The sequence below is a fragment of the Pseudonaja textilis genome, chromosome 2 (genome assembly GCF_049901715.1).
Source record: "Pseudonaja textilis isolate UNSWEBS1 chromosome 2, rPseTex1.2, whole genome shotgun sequence".
Lineage (NCBI taxonomy): Eukaryota > Metazoa > Chordata > Lepidosauria > Squamata > Elapidae > Pseudonaja > Pseudonaja textilis.
This window is the reverse complement of record NC_141991.1, coordinates 5,777,582-5,802,222: the sequence shown is the minus strand read 5'-3', so window position 1 is coordinate 5,802,222 and position 24,641 is coordinate 5,777,582. Positions and strand designations below refer to the sequence as shown.

The 24,641-nt window shown below is 44.3% G+C and overlaps 1 protein-coding gene across 4 annotated transcripts in view; it reads right to left on the bottom strand.

Moving 5' to 3' along the window:
• Positions 1–22,770, bottom strand: part of LOC113450944 (uncharacterized) — a 46,142-nt gene extending 23,372 nt beyond the window's left edge. For 3 of the 4 annotated variants that reach the window (XM_026722275.2, XM_026722273.2, XM_087927723.1), the window contains exons 1-7: positions 22,557–22,764; positions 19,170–19,234; positions 18,155–18,245; positions 14,612–14,813; positions 8,814–8,964; positions 4,253–4,671; positions 918–1,041 (exon numbers count right to left, since the gene is read on the bottom strand). In XM_026722275.2, the coding sequence (XP_026578060.1) occupies positions 918–1,041; positions 4,253–4,671; positions 8,814–8,964; positions 14,612–14,813; positions 18,155–18,225 (967 nt within the window). In that variant the 5' untranslated portion in view covers positions 18,226–18,245; positions 19,170–19,234; positions 22,557–22,764. Of the gene's footprint in view, positions 1–917; positions 1,042–4,252; positions 4,672–8,813; positions 8,965–14,611; positions 14,814–18,154; positions 18,246–19,169; positions 19,235–22,556 lie in introns of all 4 variants that reach the window. The other variant, XM_026722272.2, reaches the window with a different exon arrangement.
• Positions 22,771–24,641: the final 1,871 nt, after the last annotated feature.

Sequence of the window (24,641 nt, the reverse complement as noted above, 5' to 3'; positions counted from 1 at the left end):
CGTAACACGGTTGTTATGTGACCCTGGCTTCCCCAATTATAAAATAAGGTCACAAAAGGGGATCATGTGACACTGGGATGCTGTAAAACTGTCATAAAATGTAGTGGCCAAGCATCCAAATTTTGATCACGGGACCCTGGGGAGGCTGCAACGGTTGGAAGTGTGAAAAATGGTCATGTCAACTCATAAAACGTTTTGTATTCAGGTTTTATAGTTGACAACAGAAAGAGGGGAGGGGGGAGTTTCAAAGAGCAGGTGGCAGTGTGGAATTAAAAATACATTTCATTCATATTTTCTTCAAATATTTTCTTCAGCCATCTAATCAGTCTCTAAACAAAATATGAATGGAATGTACTTTCGATTCCACACTGCCACCTGCTCTTTGAAACACCCTCCCCCATTCTTTCTGTTGTCAACTATAAAATGTGTATACAAAATGTTTTAGGAGTTGACAGGTCACACTTCACTTTTTCAGCGTCATAACTTTGAACGGTCACTAAATAAACTCTCGTGAGTCGAGGATGACCTGTAACATGGTATTTGTTTTCTTAGCCAGGAGCCATTTATGGAAGAAACAAAAAAGTACTTTCTAGTAAAGGCAGCGCGCGCCTGAGGTAATCGGCACCTCACACAGGACTAGGGGATTATGGAAGCAGGTGTCAAAATAGGGAGGTGTGGAAAAAAGAAGGGAAGGGGGATGAGAAAATGGATTCTCAGGAGGGGACGTCTTGTCCCGCCAGTGACATCTGCAGTGAAGGTCAAAAAAATTCAACATGGTGGTCATAATGGAGGAATCCACAAAGCAGGGGGAAAAAAGAGACAGGGTCTTTGACCACACAGCCGCCATCTTGAATTTTTCTGAACTGCCCTCTGAAGTTGCCACTGCAGTCAGCAGCAGAGATATGAGAAGCCCTCACCCAAAACAGCGGATTTTCTGTCTTTCCTAGTGATTTTCCTGAACTTTTCCGTGTGCTGGCTTTCTGACGGAGCTTCCTTTGACGCAGGGAAATGAGAGGTTTGTCCCTTGAGCGGCCGATCCACCTGGAACATAGGTGAGAGAGAGAAGTAAAAGAAATGGAGGGTGACTCAAACAGTAGAGAAAGGACAACAATTTTCACGGAGATCTGCAAGAACAAAAAACAGATAAACAGAGTTGGAAGGGACCGTGTAGGTCATCTAGTCCAGTGATCCCCAACCAGTGGGCTGCGGCCCACTGGTGGTCCGCAAGAAAATTTTGGTGGTCCACAGAGAAATGTCACCCCCAAAGCAATTAATCCAGGCTGCGCAGAAACATAAGGCTGTGCCGCCCACATGGCCCACGGGAACCCTCCCCGCCAACTCACTCCTTCCCTGGAAAACTTGCCTGCTAAATTGCTATTTTTCCTTCCGCCCCCCAACTATCAGCTGTTCTGCTGTGCCGGGAGATTTAGATCAGCTAGAAAGCGGAAACAACTGGATTTCTTGCTTTCTAACTAATCTTTAGATCTTCGGCTCTGCTATCTTTCTGCAGGTAGATAGATCTGTGAATGAATCTGTGATTCCGTGAGCAACTCAATCTGCTTCCCTGCTTTGCCTGATTTTGGGTAAAAGTTGCTCCTTTTAATAAAAAAATTCAATATTTACATACATGGTGTGTTGTAAGTTAATTTTGTGAGTTTGCTTGCTAGCAAATTTTAGGAGTTTGCTTGCAAGCAAATTTTATGTGACAGACTCAGGTAGCAGATTGCAGAAAGATAGATCTCTGAGTGAATCTGTGATTCTGTGAGCAACTCAGTCTGCCTGCCTGCTTTGCCTGATTTTGGGTAAAAGTTGCTCTTTTTTTGTAGAAAATTCAATATTTACATAAATGTTTATATTTACATACAAGCCATGCCCAGCCAGTCACATGACCACCAAGCCACACCCACAAATTAGGTCATGCCGACGGAACCGGTTAAGAAATTTGAATCCCACCCCACCTCTGTGTGTTTGTGTGTGTGTGTGTGAGAGAGAGACGAAGAGAGAAGGAGAGAGAGAGGTTAGATCAGAACTCTCTATCTCTCCCACCAATGTCAGCAAGCCACCGTCAGTCAAAATTCATATTAGTGGTCCCCGGGATTTAAAATTATGAGTTTGGTGGTCCCTGAGGTCGCCCCTGGTTTAGTCCAACCCACTGGCCCAAGCGGGAGACCCCACACACCATTTCTGACCAATGGCAGTCCAATCTCTTCTTGAAAGTCTCAAGTGATGGCGCTCCCACAACTTCCGAGGGCAAAGCTGTTCTGAACAGTTATGTAGGCCAAAAAACGGGGCTTGTTAAAAGGCTGCAGTACAGGTAGTCCTCGACTGACGACCACAATGGAGCCCAAAATTCACCTTTCCAAGCGAGGCAGTTGTTAAGTAAGCTTTGCCCCATTATACGACCGTTCTTACCCCAGTCGCTAGGTGAATCATTGCAATGTTAGTAAAACACGGTTTGTTAAGGGAATCTGGCTTCTCTGTTGACTGGTCAGAAGGTCCCAAAAGGGGATCCCATGACCTCAGGACATGAGACTGCAATGGTCATAAGTATGAAACAGTTGCCAAGCCTCCGAATTTCGATCATGTGGCCATGGGGATACTGCAACGGTTGTAATTAGGAAAACTGGTCATACGTCCCTCTTTTCAACACCCTTGTATCTTCAAGCGGTTACTAAATGAATTGTTCTTAAGTCAAGGACTAACAGTGCAGATGGACTGAGGCCATCTATGTCAAAATTGAACAGACCTCTCTCAACAGAGAGGAAAGGAATACACCATCCATCTCCCGTCTACATCACACTCCTTTCAGCAGTTCCAAGAAGGCTCCACACCTGTTTGCACCACCCAGGTGACGCTGAGGACACCGATAAACCTCCAAGTGGCCTCGACGACTCTCTCAAAAGGATGCAAACGACCAGCTCTCTGCAAGGGCAAGAAATCCTTCCATTCCCCACCACCCAGTCAGAGCTTAAAGAAGCCTCTTGGATGAGAAGTGAGATGTCTTCAAAGAAAAACCAGAAAGTCCACTGCCCCCTTGAAAAAAAAATATTTAAAAAAGTATATAATAATACATATCTTAACAGCGGCCAGGCTAGTGTTTGCTCAGTGCTGGAAACTATCTCACATACCTACAGAACAGAGGATCATCCAGAAAATTTCAGACTGTGCAGAAATGGACAAACTAATCCTAGCCCTAAAAAACAAAGAGTCTTCAATATATTACAACAACTGGAATCCCTGGTACAAGCGGTTAGACCAAAGATAGATTGTGTATTATAAGGTGTTATGACTCCCCTCCAAAATTCAAACGAACAAAACAGAAAGCAGCCGTTTCAAATTAAATCAAACAGAAAGAAGTCTTACAAGATAACGGCTGGCAGGAATCTCAATCCACAGCATAAATCTTTACTCTGTCCGGCAAACCAGTCCTGGCAATAAATCTCCAGTCTCAGAGCTTCTTGCTGAAACGTCCTCGCTCAAATAAGTCACTTTGTTCCTGGCAAATTGTACCAGCCCAGCTGTGTCCTTTTATACTCATTGAGGCAACGTGCTAATTTACTGACTCGCTCTCCTCATTCGCTCCAGCTGATTTTGCCTTCTCAACCGTCTTCTGTTCCTTACATTTAACCACAAATTTTCCAAGTTCTCATCTCCACTAGAAGACTCTCTCAAAACTTCCCTGTCAGCCATTCCCGGCTGTTGATCAGATAAGGAACCAGAGGAGGTCAAAGGTCCTGACAATTCTAATACATCAGGTCTGTCGTCCTTTGTCATGTCCATCTCCTCATCCTGGTTACCAGTCCAATCACTGAGCCATGCCGGCTCATATTTTTCTGCCATGACCTCCTCACTTGAACTCATATCAGTCACAGGAGCTGAATCCAAGCCCGGAGCCACAACAATAAGGTATATAAAAAAAGAATGAGATAAACCTATCTGAGTGTAATCCAAACATAGGTACGGATAAGATGTGCGTATATGATACAATTTAAGAAGAAAAGATCTTACAAGCTGTCGGAAAGGAAAACGTTTTTAAATGTTCACCCTCCCTTCTATCTTTTTCTTTCTTTTTCCTTTCTTTTCGCGTTTCTTTCTTTCTCTCTTGCTTGCTTTTTTCTGGTTTTGTTATTTGTGTATATGTTGTAGATTTGCTTTTTTTTTTTAATTGTAAAATTAATTTTAAAAAAAATTTTTAAAGGAAAAAAAAGCGCCTTTGGGGCACATCGGTGCCCCCCCACACGGCAGTGCTTACCTCCCGCCGTTGCTGGTTCTCTAGAAAGTCCTCAGCCAGAGATATAGCCTGGTTACAGGTTGAGGGCCCCTTTTCCTTAATGTTCTCCTGCATCTCCTCGGGCAAGATGGCCAGGAACTGCTCCAGGATCACCAGCTCCAGGATCTGCAGTTTCGTGTATCTCCCAGGCTTCAACCACTGGTGGCAGAGATGCCAGAGCTGCCGGCAAACTTTACGGGGCCCTTCATTCTCCTGGTAGCAGAAGTCACGGAAGCGCCGGCGCTCCGACTCGGAGTTGATGAGCGGCTCCTCCTGGGCGTTTTGCCTGGTTCTGTCCCGGCACTCTCGCCAAGGCCTCGCCTGGAGCACGGGAGAGCTTTTTCCTGCTGCCGATTTTCCCGGGTTTTGCTCCCGGATGGATGCCAGCTGAGGGTCCAAGGCTGAAAGGACCAAAAGGAGACAATCGAGGATTAAATTTACTGTAAACTTTCCACACACACCCCCCCAAAAAAATCACAAGACCCATCACCTGAGGTGACCCACATCTCACCTGATGTGACCCTCACCTGACCCATCAAAAGACTCTCAACTGATGTGACCCACAATTGACCCCTCACCTGACATAACCCTCACCTGATCCATCACAAAACCCTCACCTGACATGTCCCACACCTGACCCATTCACAAGACCCAGTGTCATGCCCGTCAGAATCTGACTCGGAGGGGGACGCCAAACATCTGACAGGGAGTGGGAGTGTGGCTTCATTGGCTGCGGAGAAAACCGGGGCAGGGAAAAGTCCGGCTGGGCAGAGCAGGGAAGAGGTAGAGCAAGGCAGAGGGAATTTGGAGGAGGACCCAGGCCCACCCACTCTTCATCCTAGGGCACACAGGGAGGAACGGAGAAGGGAGCAACGTGGGTTGTGTGGCTTACGAGACAGGAAAGGGCCCTTATTCCCTTCATTAGCTGCAGCTGGGAACACACTGTTTAAAAAGGAAAGCTGCGCACCTGCCATTTGTGGGAAGCAAATCATGAGTTATCTTTTATTGTCGAGGCTTATCCGGGTTCCTGGCGTCTTCCCAACTGTGTGTGTTTTGTTGGCCTTGGAAGTCTGCAATTCCTTATCCTGCCCTGTCCAGTTAATTGCTGCAGCGTGGTTTGTGTGGATTTTTATTTACAGTTTGTATGTACTTTGTTTTCGGACTAAATGTCCTCCACTTAAAGACTGTTCTTGGGAAAGTTTTTTTCTCCAGCCGAGGGTAACTGGACATTGGGGGCAAAGTTGGAGGACTTTTCTTACTTATGTGTCTGTGTTGCCTTTGTACCATGCACCAGATCACACCCATCAAAAGACCCTTACTGACGTGATGTACCCATCACAAAACCTACTGACCACACAAACCCTTATAAGCAGAAGAAGACCAACACTGACATCCCCTAAACTTCGCTGAAGGTGTTAGCTAGCCTGGTCATTAAACACTCGGAAACCAACCAACCCACAAGCTCAGAGAACTAACCTCTACCCTCAACTTATACCCGAGCTACAGATGTTCACCACTATCGCAACAACAACAGAAAAAGCCAGCATGGCTAATTGCTCTCTTCAAGAGCAGTGTTCCTCAACATGATCATTTTTAAAGGCATGATTTTCAACTCCCAGAATCTGGACAATCTAAGAAAGCGGGGCTTCCCTATGTAGAAGATACTATGAGAATGTGTGTACAATGTTCTCAATCTATGTTCTGACCAAGGCTTCCGAGACCGTCATTACGCACATGCTTATTTTAAAAACAAGCTTTGTTTTATTGCAATGCTGGGAATTATTTTCGTTCCCAGCCGGTAATGAATCTCAAACAGTCCCTCGAGATAAGCACCCACCTTTCTTTTCTGTGAAGTGCTGCTGATAACGGAAGTGTCAAATAAACTAGGACAAAAACCAACCGAAGTACAAAGAGCTTCAAGAAGGAGTCTGAACCAAATGAAAGACTTTGCTTCCTGCAAAGGTTTCATCATCTTTGCCTGTCCTTTATCCCTTATGGGAGGAGCAATCACCTCCAAGCCTTACTCTCGAATTGCCCCTTCTGCTTCAGCTTGCTCTCGCCTTCTGGCAGCTCTGCGCATACGCACGCTAGGAACAGGCTCCCCTGGGTCCTCTGCCTCGCTGCTGCCAGACTGTGGAGGCTCCGGAGGCAGCACCCCACTCCCAGATGGTCCTGGCCCCATCCCTGCATTGGACACAGGACCCTCGTCCGAGTCCTCTCTAGACTCCCGGACTGATCTCTGTTCTTCCCCACTGCCTGATTCCGCTGCCGTCTGCAAGCTGGCAGTGAACCACAACGGTCTATGCTATGGTGCATATGATGTCCTTCAACGTGTACAGAGGAAGACCTCCAGCAGGAGAGAGGAAATGCTGTCGAGGCGGCCCAATACCGGATGAATGTCATTTAGTTTTAATAGCATTAGGACCGTGATGGCGAATCTAGGGCAGGCGTGCCCAAAGTGGCATGTGAGCGCCATGTTACCTGGCATCCATAGCCTTGCCTGTTTGTCTTCCGGGTTTCTGGCGCACATGTTGCGCGCGCGACAATCAGCTGTCCTTTGTGCGCATGGCAGTGCCGGAAACCGGCGTGCACATGCACGCTGGCCAGCTGATTGTTGGGTGTGCATGCACGCCAGAACCCGGAGGTTCAGCTTGACAAGAGCGCGATCCCTTTGCGTGTGCGGTAATGCTGAAAACCAGCCGGCTCATGCGTGCTGGCTAGCTGATCATTGGGCGCACATGCATGCTAAAACCCAGAAGTTCAGCTTTTCTGGAGCGTGGGCCCCGACGAGCAGGCGCGCACCATGTTTCCGCACAAACGTTTCGGCACCGACAAAAGGTTCGCCATCACTGGACTAGGACTTTAGACTTATATAGAGATTGTCCTTCGCTTACAACAGTTTGTTTAGACACCGTTCGAAGTGACAATGGTACTGAAAAAAGGTGACCGTTATAACCGTTTATCACACTTATGACAGTTGCAGCATTCCTCCGCCCCCCACAATGTTCATGTTTGGGATGCTAGGCAACTGGTTCGTATTTATGACGGTGGCAGTGTCGCGGGGTCATGGGATCCTCTTTTGCGACCTGCCGACAAGCAAAGTGTCAACTCATAAAATATTTCTCTGGTCTTTTGAGAGTTGGCAACAGAAAGAGAGGAGGAAGCAGTGCGGCAGCTTGCAAACCGAAACTGCATTCCATAAATGTTTTCAAAGATAGTAACTAGGTGACTGAAGTTTCTGCCGTGCAAAATTCTAACTGGAGAGCATGATTGATGACTCTTGGCTATGGATGTGTCCCATTGGAGAATATATATATATATAGAGAGAGAGATATAGACATATATAGAGAGAGAATTAAACACTGGTATCTGAATATTATAGGAAGTCCTCAACTTATATTATCACAACTGAGACCGGAATTGCTAAGCAAGATGGTTATTAAGTGAGCCTGATTTTATGACCTATCTGTCACCGTTGTTAAGCGAATTGTTGACGTTCCTAAGTGAATCACACAGTTGTAAAGCAGATCCAGTTCCCCGTTGACTTGGCTTGTCAGAGGCTGGATTGGAAGGTAGCAAATGGGAGGCTACACATACTCTATATCCCTAATATTAATATCCTTAATATTTGCTAATTAAAAGGATTTTTTAAAATACAGTATCCCTCAGCTTATCCCCCTTCATTTAGTGAACTGTTAGACGTTACAACGGCACTGACTTATAACTGACTCATGACCCTTTTTCACACTGAATGACCGTTTCAGCGCCTCCCGTGGCCACACGGTCAAAATTTGGACATTTGGCAACTGGTATTTAGAATAGTTGCGTTTTCCCGGGGTCAATGGGATTACACTTGTAACCTTCCCAGTGTCAACTCATAAAATATTTCTATGGTCCTGTTAGTGTTGCCAACAGAAACGGAGAGGGGAGCAGTGCAGCAGCTTGCAAATCGAAACTGTATTTCATAAATGTTTTCAAAGATAGTAACTAGGTGACTGAAGTTTTCTGCCATGCAAAATTCTAACGGGAGAACATGATTGATGACTCTGGACTATGGATGCGTCCCATTGGAGAATATGAATTATGATACACCCAATGGGGGTGGGTGAAAACCAGGGTCAAGGGTGACAATGAATTATGTGTCTCAGAGTCGGCTACTACACCCAGGCAGTGCCGGACATGTTAACTCCCAATAAATCCTTTGGAAGTTTGGCTCGAGACTCATGATTTAAATGGGGGTGACTGCCGGAATCCTGACACAAAATCGGCGGGGAAACCAAATCCACTTCAGAATTGTGTGACTGAGTTACCAACTGCAGGGATTCGGTTAACGAATGTGGCAACAACAACAAAAAGAAAAGAGTGGTAAGATGAGGCAAATTCTGGGCTCCACTGCAGTTGTAAGTCGAGGACTGTACTATGAGAGCTCCCACAAATGCATTAGTGTTGAGGCGGCACACTCCTCCTGAACTCAAGGACGCATTTCCCTTGCAAGCCTGCTTTTCTGCTGCGCAAGCTGAGCCAAAGGGCACGCCTGGTTTACCTGGGCTGGCAGGAAGCGAGTAGGAGTGCTCCAGACCCACGACGCCACTCCCGGGCGAGGGCGTGTTGGCACTGCTTTCCACTTTTAACAGATTCCTCGACGGAGACTCGGGGGGCTTACGGCGAAGAAGAGGCCGCCTTCTTTTAGCGCCCTGCAGAAGAGACAAGATAAACTTGGAGAAGGGTATCTAGCAAAGCAAGGGGTGAGATTCAACCGTTGTTGCTATTGGTTCGGTGAGAGTTTGAGTTTTGCCGCGTGCGCATGTAGAACGTTTGCAAAAAGACATCAGCTGTGCCAACAGGACAGCTGACAGGCGCTGTGCGCAGTTGTACAGCGTTTGAAAAGCGTTTTCTTTCCTGCTTTTCCAACCTCAGCTCTGCCGCACAAAGCAGCTGAGGTTGAAAAAGTAGGAAATAAAGGACAGGTAAGAGCCCAGGCAGGCAGGTGGGTCAAACAAACGACCAAAAGATGGTTGCACCGAACCAATTCGGTGTCTGCTGCTCCTAAGAGCTACCGGTTCTGTAGAACCAGGCCGAACCGGTAGCATCCCACCCAGGGGTGGGATTCAATTTTTTTAACAACCAGTTCTGTGGGCGTGGCTTAGTTGGTGGGCGTGGCTTGGTGGTCATGTTATTGGCTGGGCGTGGCCAACTCAATATCACTCACATCGAGGCACGCATCTCCTCGCCTGGCCTCTCATGACTGTGGGGATGCTGCAACAATCGTAAGTGTGAAAAATGGTCATAAAGTCGCTTTTTCCAGTGCCATTGTAAATTTAAATGGTCACTCCACACAAGCAAAGTACCAGCAAAAGAGGGGAAAACACTTCCAGAGATGTTCCTGAGACAGGAAGTTTAGTCCTGCGAAGAATGTAATAAGGCAGTTTCTGTAAGCAACACCAGAATGTTTCCTTCCTGCCTTCCTTACAGGATTAGGCCAGTAATTTCTTCTCACAACCAGTTCTCCGAACCGCTTAGAATGTTAACACCCGGTTCTAGCGAATAGGTGCGGACTGGTAGAATCCCAGCCCTGCAGCAGTAAAGCCAGCTGGCTGTGTTATTTAGCTGCCAATAAGATATGCTTTTAGGGTTCACAGGCGGAAAGCACCAGCAACAGATTCCTTCCAAAGCCAGGTTCCGCTTCATGATCTTCAAGATCCACATGTAGAAGTTGAGACTTTGGGGAGGGGTTGGGGGGGGGGGAGTGCAGAGAAGAGCAACTGAGACAATTAAGGGCCTAGAGACTAAAACATATGAAGAACGGTCAGAGGATTTGGGTTTGGCTAGTTCCAGAGAAAAGAAGGACGAGGGGGCACATGATAGCAGTACTCCAGTATTTGAGGAGCTGCCACAAAGAAGTGGGGGTCAAATTATTCTCCAAAGCCCCTGAGGGCAGGAAAAGAAAGAATGGATGGAAACTAATCAAGGAGAGAAGCAACCTGGAATTAAGGAGAAACTTTTTAACAGTGAGGACAATTAACCAGTGGAACAGCTTTGCTCTCTGTTATATATGGAAATTAATCTTATACACCTAAGAATATAAAGAACCAGACTAACCCCATGTTTGCTCTTGATCTGAACTGTTTAGATATCAGGACATTTATGTAACTTGTTACGAACGTGTTTACTGCAAAAAGTGATGCAGAATTGCAAAATATTCTGTCTTTGACTTGGTTTGAGATGCATACTAAGGTCGTCTTGACATTATGAGACATATTAAGAGATATTAATGATCTTTTAACTAGAAAACAGGAAATCTGATGATAAAGTGGTGAAGTTCATTCATATTTCGAACTGTTACCATCCATCAGGGAGGCATTATAGGTGTCTTAAAATGAGGACTAATAGATCGAGAAATAGTTTCCTTTCCAAGGCAGTAATTGTCTTGAATCAAACAGTGCATTTGTGATTTATTATTATTATTATTATTATTATTATTATTATTATTATTATTATCATCATCATCTCTGTAGTGTGATTGTGATGTGGTGTTTGAGGAACTGTGCTGGAATAGTTTTCAAATTTCATGGAATGCAATGACAATAAAGGTATTCTATTCTATTCTATTCTATTCTATTCTATTCTATTCTATTCTATTCCATTCCATTCCATTCCATTCCACTCCACTCCACTCCACTCCACTCCACTCCAGTTCTATTCCATTCCACTCCACTCCACTCCACTCCACTCCACTTCTATTCTATTCTATTCTATTCTATTCTATTCTATTCTATTCTATTCTATTCTATTCCATTCCATTCCACTCCACTCCAATTCTATTCCACTCCACTCCACTCCACTCCACTCCACTCCACTCCACTCCACTCCATTTCTATTCTATTCTATTCTACTCTACTCTACTCTACTCTACTCTACTCTACTCTACTCTACTCTACTCTACTCTACTCTACTCTACTCTAATTCTATTCAGTGAAGACAATTGGGGAATTTCCAGGGACGCATGGAGGGAGTTATGAAAAAATATCCAGAACATTCCTATGGCATTCTCTGTAATTGCTATGTATGAAAAACAGGAAGTGTTATGTAATCATTTAATTGTGATAATCCTATATAAGGGTGTATTTACTGGAAAGGGATGTCTCCTTTCGCTCACACTGCAGTCTGGGTGTCAAAGGGGAACAATATTGCAATATCTATATCAGCAAAGCCTGTCACGGATTTCTGATGATCACAGTCCGTTGTTTTATTTTTGGTAGAATCTCACACCGTCAAACGTTGTGGATGTTTCATCACTGGAGGTTTTTAAGAAGATACTGGACAGCCGCTTGTCTGAAATGGGTTAGGATCTCCCGCTTGAGCAGGGGCTGGACTAGATGACCTCCAAGATCCCTTCCAGCTAGGTTCTGATTCTGATTCCTGTCTATAGCCGCATCCTCTTATCTATTTGGGAACCCACCTCAGACGAAGAGCAATCTTGCCTCGCTAAAATGCTGCTTCCAGTTCTCTAATGCAGGGTTTCTCAGCCTTGCAAACTTTTAGCCTGCTGGCTGTGGCATTCTGGGAGTTGAAGTCCACACATGTTAAAAAAGCAGCTTAGGTTGAGACACTCTTACGTAGTCATTCTAACACAGTCCTCCAGTTCAATCTCGTATGAGCATTACCCAGATTGAACCAAAATCTCAACATTCATTTTCAGTTAAATGGCTAAGCAAATGAGCCAATAACAGATAATCAGAGTTGGAAGGGACCAGAGTTGGAAGGGTCATCTATTTATTTATTTTATTTTGTCAGCTGCTTACAAGATAATAATCTAGTCCAACCCCACCTGCCCAAGCGTGAGACCCTACAGCATTTCTGACAAATGGCAGTCCAATCTCTTCTCGAAGGTCTCAAGTAATGGCGCTCCCACAACTTCTGAGGGCAACTTCTGTTCCATTGGTTGATTGTTCTCTCTGTCAGAAAGTTTCTCCTTATTTCCAGGTTAAATCTCTCCTTGTTCAGTTTCCATCCATTATTCCTTGTCTGGCCTTCAGGTGCCTTAGAAAATAGCTTGACCCCTTCCTCTCTTTGGCAGCCCCTCAAATATTGGAAGACCGCTATCATGTCTCCCCTGGTCCTTCTCTTCACTAGACTAGCCAGGCCCAGTTCCTGTAACCGTTCTTCATGTTTTAGTCTCCAGTCCCCTCATCATCCTGGTTGCTCTTCTCTGTACTTTTTCTAGAGTCTCAACATCTTTTTTATAATGTGGTGACCAAAACTGGCCGCAGTACTCTAGGTGTGGTCTTACTAAGGCTTTATAGAGTGGTATTAGTGCTTCCCTTCATCTTGATCGTATCCCTCTATTAATGCAATTTAGGATTGCATTAGCTTTTTGGCTGCTGCTGTTGCACACGGCTGGCTCCTATTTAGCTGGTTGTCCACTGAGACTCCAAGATCCCTCTCACAGCTACTGCTATTGAGCCTGGTTTCACCCAGTCTATATGTGTACTTTTGGGTTTTTCTTGCCTAAGTGTAGGACTTTACTATATTTTATAATATAATATTTTATTCTGAACTACCCACTGGGATACCGAGATCTGTTTCCGGATCAACATCATTAATGTTTTTTTAAAAAAATATTTTATAGTAAAATTATTATATTTATATTACACTGTCATAAAACAATAAAAAGCAAAAGAAAGAAGTCTACACTTAAGAGTGACAATTCAGTGAAGAAAAAATACTAAATATATTATAGAAGTTACATAAATGAAATGTCATCCAAATATTAACAGAGAAGATCCCTATTTTGTCTATTAATACGCGTATGGCTTTTGCCTTCTTAGATCATTAAATCTGGAACATACAGCAACACAAACTGTCACACACTCATTTCTGGACCACAAAAAGGCTTTTCTAAAATAGATAATAAACTTGCATCCTGCATTAAATTAGGAGAGGGCCTTTCCAGTTACCCGGGACCATCCTTGTTGCCAAATAAAGTGAAAGCTCTTCGTAACCATTTGTAGCCTTTGAATGTTTTAAAACTTTGTTATGGTATTGATTTTGTGTATTTCTTCTTGAAGGTTTCTTGTAGACTACCCAGACTCCCTTGTGAGATGAGTAGCTATACAAATTAGACAAATACATACATATCCCTATTATTTCAGGCCCCATTAATGCCTCACGTCAGTAATTAAATATGACACGATCTGTATTGTGGGCCTAAAAAAACTTTCCCATGCCTAAAAATGCATTATTCCCCTTAGAAATTAAAACTGCCACATGGCAAAACAGAGCAACATCTCCTTACTCAGCTTTGAAATAAGGCAAGATGCTTTTCAGATGCTTTTCGAAGAAAGTGTTTTGGGAATAGACCAGAATAGAATAACAGAGTTGGAAGGGACCTTGGAGGTCATCAAGTCCAACCCCCTATACCAGTGGTGGCTAACCTTTTTGGACTCCTGTGCCAAAAATTGTCACGCTCGCGTGCCAGCACCCAGAAGGCAATGCACCTCCCCCTTACACATGCACGCACAATCATCCACCCACCCCCTGCCACCCCTTACCTGCACTGCGCCTCACAGCTGATTTTTGGACGGTTTGAGGCCTTTTTCAGCCTCCCACAGGCTTCAGGAAGGCTTCTGCAGGTTTTGCAGGCCGAAAACTAGGCCCGTTTGGTCACTTCCTGTTTTTCCCAAAATACTGGAAGTAACGAAACGGGACTAGATTTCGGCCTGCAAAGCTTGCAGAAGCCTGCAGAAGCCTTCCTCAAGCCTTTGGGAGGCCAAAAATCAGCTGTGAGGCACGCACATGCACAGTGAGATAAGTTTGCCTGCAGCTCGCATGCCGGCACAAATGGCTCTGCGTGCTACCTGTGGCACGCGTGCCATAGGTTTGCCATCACGGCCCTATACCACTTCAGACAAATGGTTGTCCAATCTCTTCCTAAAAACTTCCAGCATTCACATTGGAGCATTCACAACTTCTGGAGGCAAATTGTTCCACTGATTAATTGTCCTCACTGTCAGGAAATTTTCTCCTTAGTTGCTTCTCTCCTTGATTAGTTTCCACCCATGGCTTCTTCTCCTTCCCTCGGGTGCTTTGGAGAATAGCTTGACTCCTCCTCTTCTTTGTGGCAACCCCTGAGATATTGGAACACTGCTATCATATCACCCCTAGTCCTTCTTTTCATCAGACTAGACATACCCAATTCTAGCAAATGTTATGTTTTATGTATATGTTTTAACCTCCAGTCCCCTCATCATCTTTGTTGGAAGACAATTATTTTTGGAAGGACAAGGAGTAAAACAACTGATGGTTACTTTCAATAATAAGTCCAAGTGGCTCTACCATTACCTTTCTCTGTCGTTCGGGTATATTAAAAACAGTCGGAATCGCTTCCGGCTTAAGGTATCGCCGACCGGAAGCCACATTTTCTAGATAATCAGCCTCGCAAAAATGTTCTGAGCAGAGCACATGGTGACGTGTAGGAGTGAAATTCTTGCGTCGAATATTCCAGACCCATTTTTTTAGCACATCTTTTTTTCCAAGGGGAAACCTACAGGCAAATAACAACACAACAAGCATAACAGCAATAGCGTTTATATATACCGCTTATGATATACCGCTTATTATATACAGTTTCGTAGTGCTTCATAGCCCTCTCTGAGCGGTTTACAACAGCCGGCCAATCTGGGCCCTCGTTTTTTTACCCACCTTGGAAGGATGGGAGGCTGAGTCAACCCTGAGCCCAGTCAAGAACGAACTGTTGGCAGTCGGCAGAGTTAGCCTGCAATTCTGCCTTCTAACCACTGGGCCACCATGGCTCTTAATGACGATGAGAATAACATTAATGATGTCCCAATAGTTTCCATAGTAATAAGTTGTTGCTAGACGCTGCTTATTGCTGTGAAAGGATGTAGGAAAGACCTTGGGGAGGGGATGAAGTCTAGGGAACAAACAGATAAGCGACAACATAGCCCACAACTGTACAACAGGTGGGAATAGAGGCTCAACTCTAAAGGTGATGGTGGGAGACTTGCAAGACTCTGTCATTGTAGCTTTACAATGACAAAATCTTGTCAGGCTGGGTTTCTTGATTATTGCATTGGTGTGACGGTTGTACAGTTGGTTCTTATCTATATAAAATGGCTTCCCCCCTGTATCTTCTGCCTTGTGTGGCCCAAGTAAAAACTGAAGATTTCTTAAAGCTGGTTTTTCCTCCCCTCCGAATACTTCTCCAAGGTTCCCATTCCCCCAACCCCACCTCCCACTCCCATAGCCAAGCTTAAGGGATGACAGGGGCAGATAGTCTTGGACTTACAACCGCAATTGCGCCAACATTGCTGTTGTTAAGTGAGTCATTTGTTGAGTGTATCGTAATTCATATTCTCCAAAGGGACACATCCATAGCGCAGAGTCATCAATCATGCTTTCCAGTTAGACTTTTGCACAGCAAAAACTTCAGTCACCTAGTTACTATCTTTGAAAAAACTATTTGCGGAATGCACTTTCGATTTCCAAGCTGCCACAGTGCTCTTTCAAAACCCCTTTCCCCACTGCCTTTCTGCTGGCAACTCTAAAAAGACCACAGAAATATTTTAACAGTTGGCACCTCTAATTTATTTATTAAGCAAATGTGTATGGCAGTGGTGGAATGCTACCGGTTCTGTCCGGTTCTAAAGAACTGGTAGCTCTGAAGAGAAGCAGACACCAAACCGGTTCTGTGTTTGCTGCTGTTTGGCCCACCCGCCCACCCGGGCTCTTAGCTGTCCTTTTATTTCCTGCTTTTTCAACCTCAGCTGCTTTGCGCGGCACAGCGGAGCTTGAAAAAGCAGGGAAAAAGAGGCTTTTTGAACACTGCACACCTGCTCTCAGTGCCTTTAGAGCACTAAAAATCTCCACAGACCGTTCTCATCCTGGTCATTCATATTTTGAACTGTTACCATCAGGGAGACGCTATAGGTGTCTTAAAATGAGGACTAATAGACTGAGAAACAGTTTCTTTTTCAAGGCAATAATTGTCTTGAATCAAACAATGCATATGTGATTTAGCCCTATGTATATAGTGGCATTTTTAAACTAATGTACTATAACATACTATACTATATAGGTTTTTAATTTATTATTATTATTATTATTATTATTATTATCATGTTCTCCAATTAGAATTTTGCACAGCAGAAACTTCAGTCATTTAGTTACTATCTTTGAAAAACTATTTGTGGAATGCAGTTTTGATTTCCAAGCTGCCGCCCTGCTCTTTCAAAACCCCTTTCTCCCCCTCCCTTTCTGTTGGCAACTCTAAAAAGACCGTAGAAATATTTTATGAGTTGACACTTTGCTTGTCAGAAGACCACAAAAGCTGATCATCTGACCCTGGGACACTGCCACCGTCATAAATACGAGTCAGTTGCCAAGCATCTGAATTAACTCCCAGTAAATCCTTTTGAAGTTTTGGAAGTTTGGCTCGAGACTTATGATTTAATTGGGAGTAACTGCCGGTAATCCTGACACAAAGCCAATGGGGAAGCCAGATTACTAACAACGTTACTAACTTTTCAACTGCGGCGACTCATTTAACAACTGTGGCAAGAAGTGTCGTAAAATGGGGCAAAACTCCCTTAACAAATGACTCACTTAACAACAGCAATGTTGGCACAATTGCAGTTGTAAGTCAAAGACTGTCTGTCCCTATAATCCCTTAAACTTGGCTATGGTAGTGGGGGGTGGCGGAATGGGAAACTTGGAGAAGTATTTGGAAAATCTAACTGGAGAACGTGATTGATGACTCTGGGCTAGGGATGTGTCCCATTGGAGACTCAAGATTTAAATGCGGGTAACTGCCAGAATCCTGACATTTCAGCTTGGCCAGAGTTTTGAATTGCTACACTACAAATTTGTGTTGCAGATCCCTGTACTAAATGGTAATGTTTAAGATACTCCTGTTGTTCCTTTATCCTTCCACTGTCAGCTTTCCCAATGGCTACATTCAGACATTACGTATAACCTTCGATCTTCAGTAACAAACCACTTGTGTTCATATAGCATGCTCTGCCTATTGTTTTAAGGCGGCGTTAACCTTGGCAACTTTTAAGCTACGTGGACTTCAACTCCCAGAATTCCCCAGCCAAGCCAACATAGCTTGGCTGGGGAATTCTGGGAGTTGAAGTCCACATAGCTTAAAGTTGCCAAAGTCGAGAAACACGGGTTTAAGATAATGACCTGATTTCTGCTGCGCAAAATTCTAACTGGAGAACATGACTGACGACTCTGGGCTATGGATGTGTCCCATTGGAGAATATGAATTACGATACGCCCAGTGGGTGGGGGGAAAAAACAGGGTCAAGGTTGACAATGAATGATGTGTCTCAGAGTCAGCTACACCCAGGCAGTGCCGGCATGTTTACTCCCAATAAATCCTTTTGAGGTTTTGGAAGTTTGGCTCGAGACTCATGATTTAAATGGGGGCGGTAAATGCCAGAAGCCTGACATAGTCGTCGACTTATGACCGCAGCGGAATCCAACATTTCTGTTGTTAAGTGAGACATTTGTTAAGTGAGCTTTGCCCCATTTTACGACTTTTCTTGCCCCCGTTGTTAAGCGAACCACTTGCCGTGGGTAAGTTAGTAACCCGGTTGTTAAAAGGAACCAGGCTTCCCCATCGACTTGGCGGGTCAGAAAGTTGCAAAAGGGGATCGATCGCGTGATAACAGCAAAGGTCGTAAATATGAGTTAGTTGCTACGTGTCTGAATTTTGAAAGCGCGATCGGGGAGATGCTGGCAAAGGTCGCAACTGTGAAAAAAAACAGCCGTAAGTCACGTTTTTTCATAGCCTTTGTAACTCTGAACTGCCCCCAAACCAAACAGTGATGCAATTTGGAAGGAGGTTTGACTTACCTGTGGAAGGAGATATTATTGCCCAGTGAAAACTTGTTATTGCAGTTTATTGCACAGCATGATTTCACCATGACTGTGTCTATCCCACGAACTGTGGAAGGGAAAAGAAGAGAAGCTAAGGAAACCTGCCACAGACCCAGGCCCCCAAGCAACTGCCCTAGTTTAGGGGACCCCTCCTGCTTATCATTCATGTACCCACCCCAAACCTGCTAGCATTTTCCTGTTCAAGCTTCACTAGGCCATTTCTGCACATGTCCTCCTCCTCTTCCTCCTCCTCCTCTTCTTCTTCTTCCGCTTCTTCTTATTCCTCCACCTCCTGTCTGTCTGTCTGTCTGTCTGTCTGTCTATCTATCTATCTATCTATCTATCTATCTATCTATCTATCTATCTATCTATCCATCCATCCATCCATCCATCTCTTTATCTATCTATCTCTTTATCTATCTGTATTTCTGTATACCTCCACATCAATCTGTCTGTATGTCTGTCTATCATATCTATGGATCTTACCTCTATATCTTTATCTCTCTCTGTATATCTATCTATCTATCTATCTATCTATCTATCTATCTATCTATCTATCTGCGAAATACCACTCATGCATCATCACAAAATCTCCAGAACTGTAAAACCTACAAACTTGAAATTTGGCACATACGTTCCTCTTGACTTCTAGGTGCTCGCTAAGAAAGCGTTTTTTTCCAAATGACCATCAGAACATTAGTATTTCGTATATTGATGTCTCCTTCTTGCTCACACAGCAAATACTGTTTCAGTTTCCAAACAGCCCTCAATTCTCGCACACTGACAGGACGCTAGCCAGATGAATACTGATGGATGCTGGTAGGCAGAGGCAGAAATTCCCCCCCCACACTTATTTTCCTCCCCAAAAACTAAGCCCGACCACACAGTTTCGCAGTTCTTGCCAACTTTGGGTGGGGGGATGCAAACAATAAACAATTGGAGATCATTAAACAGATTTCACATCTCTAGAAAGAGATAGCCATTGCGTTACCTGGAGGTGGGGGTCAAAGGTCAGTCACCAGATGTATTATATTTCTTTCAGAGATCAAAGAAAATCTACAGAGAAAAGAAAGGGGGAAAAGGAAAGACAAAAAAAAAGACTTAGATTTTGCACTGGGACCAGGTTCATATATTTTGCCTGATTTAACCATGATTTTAAGAGGAACAAACCCCTTGCCTGTGTAAAGGAGGCTGTTCCCCACCCTTAGGAAAAAGACTTAAAATATATAGCAGCATATGACTTTTAACTGTTGTACTACACTGACTTTTAATTGTGAGGGGGTTACCTGGGACAAAATCCAATAGTTTATTATTAAATGAAGAAAGAAAGCACCTCTTAGTGTATTATACGGCAGTGGTTGCCAACTAGTGGGCCACTGATGGTCCGTGGAAAAATTTTGGTGGTCCGCAGAGAAATGTCAGCCCCAAAGCAATTAATCCAGGCTGCGCCGGAACACAAAGCTGCACCACCCACATGGCCCACGGGAACACAAGGCTTGCGTCGCTTGCATTGCAAACAATCTGAGGTAGTGAGGGGAGGGAGGAAAGGGCAGGGGGAGGGGACTTGCCCTACACGTCTCGCCTGGCCACCAGGCTGCTTCTTTCTTCTTCTGCTTTTGGCTTCATGCAAGGAAAGCAGCAAAAGTCTTTCTTTCACTCCCCCCAAACTCAGCCAGAAATGAATCTTTGGGATCCTGCAAGGCATCCCGCTCCAAGAGGCTGCGCCAGCACGACAAGTCTCACAAATTCTGACAGAATTTGGGGGAGAGAAAGAAAGACTTCTGCTGCTTCTGCTGTTTTCCTTGCATGAAGCTAAAAGTCTCTCTCTCTCTCTCTCTCTCTCCCCACCCCCGAGAATGGAGCTGGAGACGGTATCATGTGATCCCAAATAAACAATGATTGATCGATAGGACAACTGGGTGGGGGAATTTTCCTGCAGACTTTTGGAGGGGATTTTCCCAGGGTCTCTGGTCCGCGGGATTTAAAATTATGAGTTTGGTGGTCCCTGAGGTCCAAAAGGTCGGCGACCCCTGCTATACAGCACACTAAGAACATCACACGTCACACCACCTTACAGCTTAGCCTAAATTAAGAACTGAAGGCCACAAGGAATAACAACTCAAGCACCCTCCCTAACGTGTCTACAAGCAGATTATATATGTGCAAGTACACACCCCATACAGGCATCTGGCACATTTTCCCTCCCACAAGAGCCAATGAATCGACAGAGAAACTGTATTCATTAAATGTATATGCTACCCATCTTCTAGGCAGTTTATGACAGAGTAGAAACAAGAAGGTAAAGCATTAACATCTAAAAACATTAAAATCTAAAGTGATACGCTAACCTTTTAGAGGGGAAAAAAAGATGTGTTTTGCTTTTAAATCTACACCTCTTAATTAGCATTATTGAACCTCTTATGCAAAGAGAAAGCAATCAGGGGACAGCTAGAAGGAAATAGATGAAGATGACCAGCAACAAGGCAGATGGCCTGGCAGTGACAGAACCAATTATAATTGATAATATGAATAATAAAACTGGAGAGGCAGTTTTGCCTAGTGGTGAAAGCACTAGAAACCAAGAGACTGGGAGTTTTAGTCCTGCTTTAGGTATGAAAGCCAGCTGGGTGCCTATGGGCCATCACTCACTCTCAGCCCATGATGTCAGGCTTGGCTGACAAGCTAGTCCAGGGCTCTTCAAGCTTTAAGGCTTGTGGACTTCAACTCCCAGAATTCCTCCTCCAGTCACGTTACCTGAGGAATTCTGGGAGTTGAAGTCTAACAAGTCTTAAACTTGCCAAGTTTGAAGACTTGAGGTACTCAGTCGATTTCTGTTGCAACCAATATCCAAGCAGAGACCCCCTCAGCTGCAGGGGGGCGGGTGGGGGAAACACTAGGAAAACAAAATGCAAACAATAAAACTGTCGATTTTAAAGATGCCTCAAGCCTCCCTCTTTAGGGAGGCCCTTTCCGTGCAAACTGAATGACTCATTGATAGGCCATTTCAAGTTGGTGTTGACTTTTAGCAGGCAGATGGCTTTCCTTCTCTTTCCTTCCAGCTTTCCAGCATCAAAGCCTTATCCAGAAAGCCAGACATAATATGTCCGACTTATTTTTTCTTTCTTTTTCAATCTAGGGCAGCAGTAGCGAAACTTGGCAACTTTAAGACTGGTGGACTCCAACTCCCAGAATTCCCCAGACAGCATGGCATGCTGAAGAATCCTGGGAGCTGAAGTCCACAAGTTTTAGCATTGCCAAGCTTCAAGACTCCTGATCTAGAATTTCTGAATTTTGTAACTTTTTAAAAGGCTGGATTCCAACTCCAAAAATTCCCCAGCCAGCATGGGATGCTGAAGAATCCTGGGAGCTGAAGTCCACAAGTCTTAGCATTGCCAAGCTTCAAGACTCCTGATCTGTAGCTTTGGCAACTTTTTCAAAGGCTGGACTCCAACTCCCAGAATTCCCCACCCAGCATGGCAGGCTGGGGAATTCTGGGAGTTGCAGTCCGCAAGTATTACAGTGGGCAAGTTTCAAGACCCCTGACCTAGTCCTCAGAAACTTCTGAAAAGGCTGGACTCCCAACTCACAGAATTCCTCAGCCAGCATGGGATGTTGAAGAATCCTGGGAGTTGAAGTCCACAAGTCCTATTATTGGCAAGCTTCAAGACTCCTGATCTGTAGCATATTTCTGACCCTTGGCAACTTTTTCAAAGGCTGGACCAACTCCCAGACTCCCCCATCCAGCATGGCAGCCTGGGGGATTCTGAAGAGGCGCAGTCGGCAAGTCTTATAGTGGCCAAATTTCAAGACTCTGATCTAGAGTAGCATTTCTGAAAAGGCTGGACTCCAACTCCCAGAATTCCTGAGCCAGGCAGACTGAAGACTTCTGGGAGTCGAAGTCCACCAAGTCTTATAGTTACCAAGTTTCAAGACATATAACCTTGGCAACTTTTAAAAAGGCTAGACTTCAACTCCCAGAATTCCCTAACCAAGACTTCTGGGAGTTGAAGTCTACAAATCTTATAGTTGCCAAGTTTCAAGACCCCTGGATTTAGCGCAGTGTTTCTGAACCGGGGCAACTTTTAAGAGGGGTGGACTCCAACTCCCAGAATTCCCCAAGACAGCACGGCATGCTGAAGGATCCTGGGAGTTGAAGTCCACAAGTCTTCGCATTGCCAAGCTTCAAGACTCCGGATCTGTAGCATATTTCTGAGCCTTGGCAACTTCTGAAAAGGCTGGACTTCAACTCCCAGAATTCCCCACCCAGCATGGCAGGCTGGGGGATTCTGGGAGTTGAAGTCCACACCCTTCTTTTAAAAAGTTGCCAAGGTTCAGAAACGCTGCTTTAGAGACCGGCTGCGGGCTCCGCTCGGCTCACCTCCTCCGTCTCTCGAAGTTGGCCACCGAGGAAACCACCCGAACGGCAGAGGGGCGGCATTTGAGGCCAGGATCCTCAGCCTTTTTGCTCCCTTTCTCTGAGCCTCTCTCCTCCAGGCGCAGCCACCTTTTTCAAGCCGCCGCCCGTTTCCCACCCCCGCTCCGCGCACCAGCAACCAAACGCCCCTTCTCAACCAGGCAAATCCGGAAAGTGCGCCGGCGAATATCTTCCCCCTTTTTGCATCCACTCGCTAAAACCTTCCTCCCCTTGCTTTTCTCCTCTCGAGCCGCTTCCCTCGCTCGCTTGAGCGTTTTGCAGGATCCGATGCAAGATCAAGCTGGGATATATATATATATTTTTTTTTTAAAAAAAAAAGGGGGGGGAGATATTTTTTTTTAAAAAAATGCTAAAAATTACATCCACTGAAGCAGAAGCGTCGGATGGGGAAAAAAACGATCAAAAGGAGCCCCGCTGCAACGCGTTTTGTTTTTAATAATAATAATGACAACAATAATTAATAACAATAATAATAATCGATGGTGGTGGTGATGATGATAATAATAATATAGTGTGGAAAGGGAATGTCATGAAGGCAGTAGTGTCACAAAAAAAACAAAAAACAGGAAATGCCCGAGGGGAACATCAGGTCAGCCAGAAAACAAACTTACATAGGAAAAGGAATCAAATAAATAGTATTAAAGAATCCCTATAGACAAAAGCCTAAGTAATTAAGAAAACTAGACAAATAGGAAAAGGAAACAAAAGGTAATTTAGAAAACCCTTACAAACACAGGACATACCAAATAAGCAAAACAAACAGACAAAAGACACAAAATATAAATTACAAAAGGGACAGACAGGAGATTGCCACAGAACAAATATGAAAAACTATCTTAAAGCTAAAAGAGATTACAGAAAACCAATAATACAATCTGGCCACCCAGCGGAGTTTGCCTTCTTCACCTCGCGGAGTTCGCCCTCCGGCGGAAATAAAGACAAACTCAAACAGGATTTGAAACATTAGGCACAAATACAAACACACAAAATCAATTTACAAAGGGAGAAAAGGGTATAAAAAAAACAGGGACTTCCCATTAGAAGCTAGCTAGCCCAGGAACGCAGACTTCTCGCTGTTCTCCGCCTTCCTGAAAAGTAAAAAGATCCAGCTTTCAAGCAGTTGTCCATATCCTTGCACCGGAGCTCTCCCAGCAGGAAAATCAAATCCTCGAAAGAGAGGCATTTTAACACCTTTCAACAACAACAACAAACAACAACAACAATAATAATGTGACCAACATTTTTACAATGAGAAGGAAACAAATAAATTGAAGAAAAAAAAACAAAGCCAGCTGCCATGTTTGCGTGCAGTACACTCTCTCAAAACAATTCTCCTGTGTGGAGCGTGTGTATCTCATAATCGCATCTTGCCGCACTGTACAGAGCCTTGACAAATCGTCATGTCAAATACAAATACGTCACATCACACACAATGGATCGGATCAGCATTGATCAAATACGGAGATTTACAGATTAGTCTTCAAATATCAAAAAGGAGGACACTTTTCAAGAGAGGACAGAACTTACAAAAGAAGGACTGTCTTCCCTAAAGGAGGACGGTTGGTCACAACAACAACAACAATAATAATAATAATACTTGGAACAGCTTATATCCTCTAATGCTACCTGAACAGTTCCAAGGTCCTTGGTTAGGACTTGAGCTGTTGAGCTACCAACCAGCCCCAAAGGCTGTGAATCTCACTAAAGATTTAATAATAATAATAATAATAATAATAATAATAATAATAATAATAATAATAATAACCAACAGCAAATGCCGCCTCTGTAATGAGAAAGATGAAATAGTTTACCATTTAATTGGTGGGTGCAGCAAAATTTCACAAAGTGACTACCTAGTACCCCATAACCGAGTTGCTAAAATTATTCACTGGAAACTGCCAAAAGTTTGGATCTGAGTATAGTAACAACTACTGGGAACATCAGGTTGAGAAGGTTCTGGAGAACAAAAAAGTCAAGATCTTGTGGGACTTCAGAATTCAGACTGACAGGCACTTGGCCCACAACACA